This window comes from Arachis ipaensis, chromosome B04 (genome assembly GCF_000816755.2).
Source record: "Arachis ipaensis cultivar K30076 chromosome B04, Araip1.1, whole genome shotgun sequence".
Taxonomy (NCBI): Eukaryota; Viridiplantae; Streptophyta; class Magnoliopsida; order Fabales; family Fabaceae; genus Arachis; species Arachis ipaensis.
The window spans coordinates 25,295,362-25,300,251 of NC_029788.2; the positions used below are offsets into that span (position 1 = coordinate 25,295,362).

A 4,890-nucleotide genomic window follows, 5' to 3' on the forward strand; every position below is an offset into this window, starting at 1 on the left:
AGCTCTTCAAAATCTTATATTAAGTTGGGTTGGGTTCGGACTATTAGAGACGCAGAGCCATTGGATACCGATGAGTTTATTAAAAGATATGTCAGATGCCAGATTTTTTGTTTGTTGGGTTCAACCCTATTCACGGATAAGTCGACCGCATATGGAAATTCAAAATATGGTCTCAGAATTAAGTGAATATAATTCTTCGTTAATCTTTTGTATGTTTACCTCACAAAGGGATTAGATGGTAATATCAACATAACAATACAAACACAACGAACAAGAAAAATATTAATGAATAAAGGCAAATTTAAAAATACAAACACGACAAACAAGAAAAACATTAATGGATAAAAGAACCCTAAACATACAAACACAAAGGCCAGATTAGGTCTACGAACCACCATCGTCACTAGCACCACTCGGTCCAGCACGCTGAGGACATCTATTCTGACTATGACCCTGTCTACCACAGAACGGCATATCCGAGGACCACGCATATCGCGTGAGTCCATTTCATTCAAGTATCAGGTCAACTTGGGACGACCTTTCGATGTTCTCCTCAAGGCGAGATTAGCGACCAATGTGGGTCCCTGATAAGCAGGCCATGTCTCTGCATCGCCTAATGGTACAAACTCAAATCTGTAGACTTTACAAACCTCTGTCATTCTGTACACATCATGCACATACAGCTGCCAATCAAGTCGCTGGTTTGCACAACAAGCAATAACATGTCGATATGGTAGTCGTTCCACCTGAAAGTGTCCACAGTCACATGTTCACCTCGCAAGATCAACTACCAACACCTTTCCATTAGGCATTTCACGAACCTCAAACACCTCGTTCCGTCTATCAAACCGGTGCACAACTATATTCCCAGCACGTTGGATGTTTGCTTCTATCCTATGTTGTGCAAATACAGAGTAATTAAATCCAGCACGCTTGCGTTCGTGAGTCTCGGCACTCTTTCGCGTAAAAATTTCGTTTAACCGATAATACGTTGCTCGGACGAGTGCCAACACTGGGAGGTTTCGGGCACCCTTCAAAATTGAATTAATGCACTCCACAAGGTTCGTCGTCATATGGCCCCATCGATGACCCTCATCAAATGTCAATACCCAGTGTCTAAGTCCAATGGCATCGCACCACCGGGCATATGCCTCGCCTCGCTCTTCCAACCTCTTGTAATTGATGTTGTACTCCTCCACTATCCTTGAATACCCTATGTTGACAACAAGTTTTTGCAAGTGCGATACTTTGAATGCCCTTAAAAAGTTGCTACCGATGTGCCTTATACAAAACATCCAACATGCTCTCGGAGGTTGCCAATCACCACCAGAACGATTTACTGCTGCCCGGATTCACTCACGTCGATCTGAGATCATACCCACGCCGTCTGATCTAACAACATGCTTTCGTAGATTCCTTAGAAAGAAGTGCCACGCATCAGCTGTCTCGCCCTCCACCAGGGCAAAGGCGATAGGCACAATGTTCTGGTTTCCATCTTGTGCAACAGCAACTAGAAGTGTACCTTTGTATTTTTCGTACAGATGTGTGCCGTCAACTTAAACTAGAGACTTGCAATGCTTGAACGCCCTAATGCATGGATAGAAACTCCAGAATATGCAGTGAAGTATTCTGATACCATCCGCCTCCTCAGTCCCATTGTACAGTGGTCGTGTTTCTATTTGGACTATTGAGCCAGGCATCTTCTGAGTCATGACCGAGAGCCACCATGCCAAAGCTTGATAAGAATCCTCCCAACCACCAAAAACTTTGGCTATGGACTTCTGCTTTGTCAACCAAGCCTTTCGGTAACTGATGGTGTAGTTAAACCTTGACTGGACTTCCGTAATTATAGATTTGACCTTGATGGACGGGTCACTCTCAACCAATGGCCTTATAGCCTCAGCAACTGTGTCCGAGTCTAACTTGGAATGATCCTGTAAAATCGTTCCCATGGTGCATGTGTGTCTGCCGTTGTATCTCCGTATCTCCCAACAACTTTTTTTCTGTATCAAACTGGCTCGGATAAGCCAATTGCACCCACGCCCATACGTCTTGCATTTTGCATAGAACGTCAATGGTTCGGACTCATAAACATTGTAGTCGACTCCTCTAGAGATAGTGTAACTTCTGATTGCTGCGACGACAGACTTTCTAGAACAATACTCTATTCCTATCCTGAACTCTCCGTCCTCAGGATCAGCAACACTTATAAAAAGCAGAAATCATCATTCATTGATCCATCCGAAATATAAATTTACAAAAACATATTATTCACTCATCATGTACCTATGTTTGCATATTCCAGAAATTCCGGTGCATTCATCACGTCAAGATCCAAATTATGCATAAAAGGTGGGACGTTCATCGGTTGACTGACTGCAGGGTGAACCACCACATTCTCCACTTCTGCTTCGACTCCCACATCACCATCCTCGTCTTCATCGCCAGCTTCATAAGTAGCTTCAAAGTCCTCTTCGCACTCACTGTTCATTTCTTCATACACTGCAGCTCTATCATCCTCTATATCTAAATCATTTTGAATCTCATCTGCCTCTATGTCTTCAAACTCAACATACAGCTCAATCTGTGGCTGTCGCATTTGAGTTTGCCGGTGAATCTGGAACATATTTTGCATACTCTCCTCGTTAGTGATCGGCATGATATGAAACTGTATTAGACCACCAAAAACTATAACCGGATTCCGGTACAATATACTGCTCACTCTCCTCAATATACTGTTTTCCATGCTTTGACAGAGACTGTTTTGAAGCTCGATAAATGTCATGGTGCATGGAACCACAAACGAAAACGGATTTTGACACACAAACCCCACTCCCTCATGAGTATTTCATATAATCTCACCATTGCGATACACTATCACGTTTGCGGTACCCTCCATTACACTAGAAACACACTCAAAGAACACTCTTCTTCGTAATGAAAATGATACCGGACGTTGCCTTATATAGATGAAGTACTCAGCACGCCCACCCCCGTGTTGCGATCACCAACCAACCAGCTTTCGACACGTGTAACACGCCCCCCATGTATTGCAGGTTCGTACAACCAAACTTTGCCAAGTGGCATTCACGCCCACCCATGTGCTGACTCAGCACGCCCCCATGTGTTGCAGTCTACAAGTAACACGTACTCCCGCATGTTAAAAGTGTTTGCTGACACCACCAATCTATAAATACACACACTGCACCCATTTTAAACTCAAAAACCAATTTTAATCCCATAACCAAATTATTTTGCCACAGTTTGAACAGCTTTTAATTTTGGGAGATTCTATAGTGCTAAAACTCAATTTCATCTTCACGTGTCTTTTCTTTTGTGATTATGCGTGTCCTATGAGAATGACGGTCGTATTGCAATTGTCACAGTTAATTCCAGTACAAGCAGAATCAGGACCCACAAATCATTGTATTTATCTCCTAAATTTGTTAGCTGTAAACTTAAAACTGGCCATAAACACATGTTAACGATTTATTTAAAGAAATATATTTTATAATATTTTATATTATTTTAAATTTTTTTTGTGGACCTGGTTTTGGATTCTAACGGGAGCTTTTGCGCGATTTAAAAGTGGGTGTGTACAGTAAATTTGTTAGTCAATTTAGATTGAGTTTGAGCAATAAATAAATAAAAAAATTAAAAATGGGCCTCTGTTACTAAAATAAAAAAAAAAACTTAAGAATGTGTGAACGTTTTTTAGAAATGCAAGACCAAATAATAAAAATTTTTTTTAAAAAATCATCCAATGATCCTTTGCGTCTCATTGTTGCTTTAAGAACTTAGATCCTTAGAGGATCTAAATAAATGATAAAATGATAGAGGTCATTCAGATAAAGACGTTTAAAACAAGGTTCTGAAAACCGAACCGGTCATTGAACCGTTCTAAGTACTGGTTCACTGGTTCATAGGTTCAACCGGTTTGATCGTGGTTGAACCGTAAAAACCGTTTTATAATAAAATAATAAATAAAATATAAATAAGCACATGAAAATATAATTATAGTCTAATCTAAACTTTAAAATATCATTCAAATTAAAAGTACTACATAAACCAAATGTTATAATCTCATTCAAATACAAATTCAAAGTTCAAAAGTCAACAAACAACCAATCAAACGCCAATGAGTAATAGCTCAAATGACATAATCTCCCCATACTCAATTAAGAGGTTGCGGGTTCGAGTCTCATATCTTTGGTAAAAAAAAAAAAAACCAATCAAACATAACATAGCAGCATCAAAATGATCCAAGTTTGTCATCAATCATCAAAATCCAAGTTCGCCAAATGCTTTTTCATTCTATTAATTCCCCCGCCCCCAAAAGTACTCAGACAAAATAAGCATTGGTAATGCGGTTTTCCTTTTATATTTTGTAAAGTAACGTATCTCCAAGCAGGATCAGTTTTCCCCCGAACACTACAAGTTTGTGATTGATTTTCGTTACTCGCGGAGGAAGAGAACGTTCATTCGAAGCAGAATTATTTTCAGCATTATTATTCCTAGGTAGGTCTTGGTTGATACTTTCTTCCATACCTAAATATTACCAGCAATCCAACCCAATAATCTCAACTCTCAAGTTCACAACAAATGAACAAACAATATCCAAATTCCAAAATCAGAGTATACAAACAACATCTCAGGTTCAAAAAATCAGAATTAACACAATGAGATTTCACAAAATCATGTCACAAAATCAAAGTTAACACAATCAGATTTCACAAAATCAGAATTCACACAATCATGTCACAAAATCAGTTCATATTTCATCACAAAATCAGTTCAAATTTCATCACAGTTTCATCAGAGTTCACAGAGTTCACATATCACTATATCAGTTCATAACAGTTTCAGAGACTCAGAGTTCAGTTCATCAGA

At 39.4% G+C, this 4,890-nt stretch overlaps 1 protein-coding gene across 1 annotated transcript; it reads right to left on the reverse strand.

Moving 5' to 3' along the window:
* LOC107636302 lies at nt 519–1,952 on the reverse strand. The gene is made up of 4 exons (XM_016339822.1): nt 1,637–1,952; nt 1,379–1,522; nt 792–1,213; nt 519–746 (listed from the first exon to the last, which is right to left on the reverse strand). Exons 1-4 carry the CDS (start codon nt 1,950–1,952, stop codon nt 519–521), a joined length of 1,110 nt encoding a protein of 369 aa, XP_016195308.1.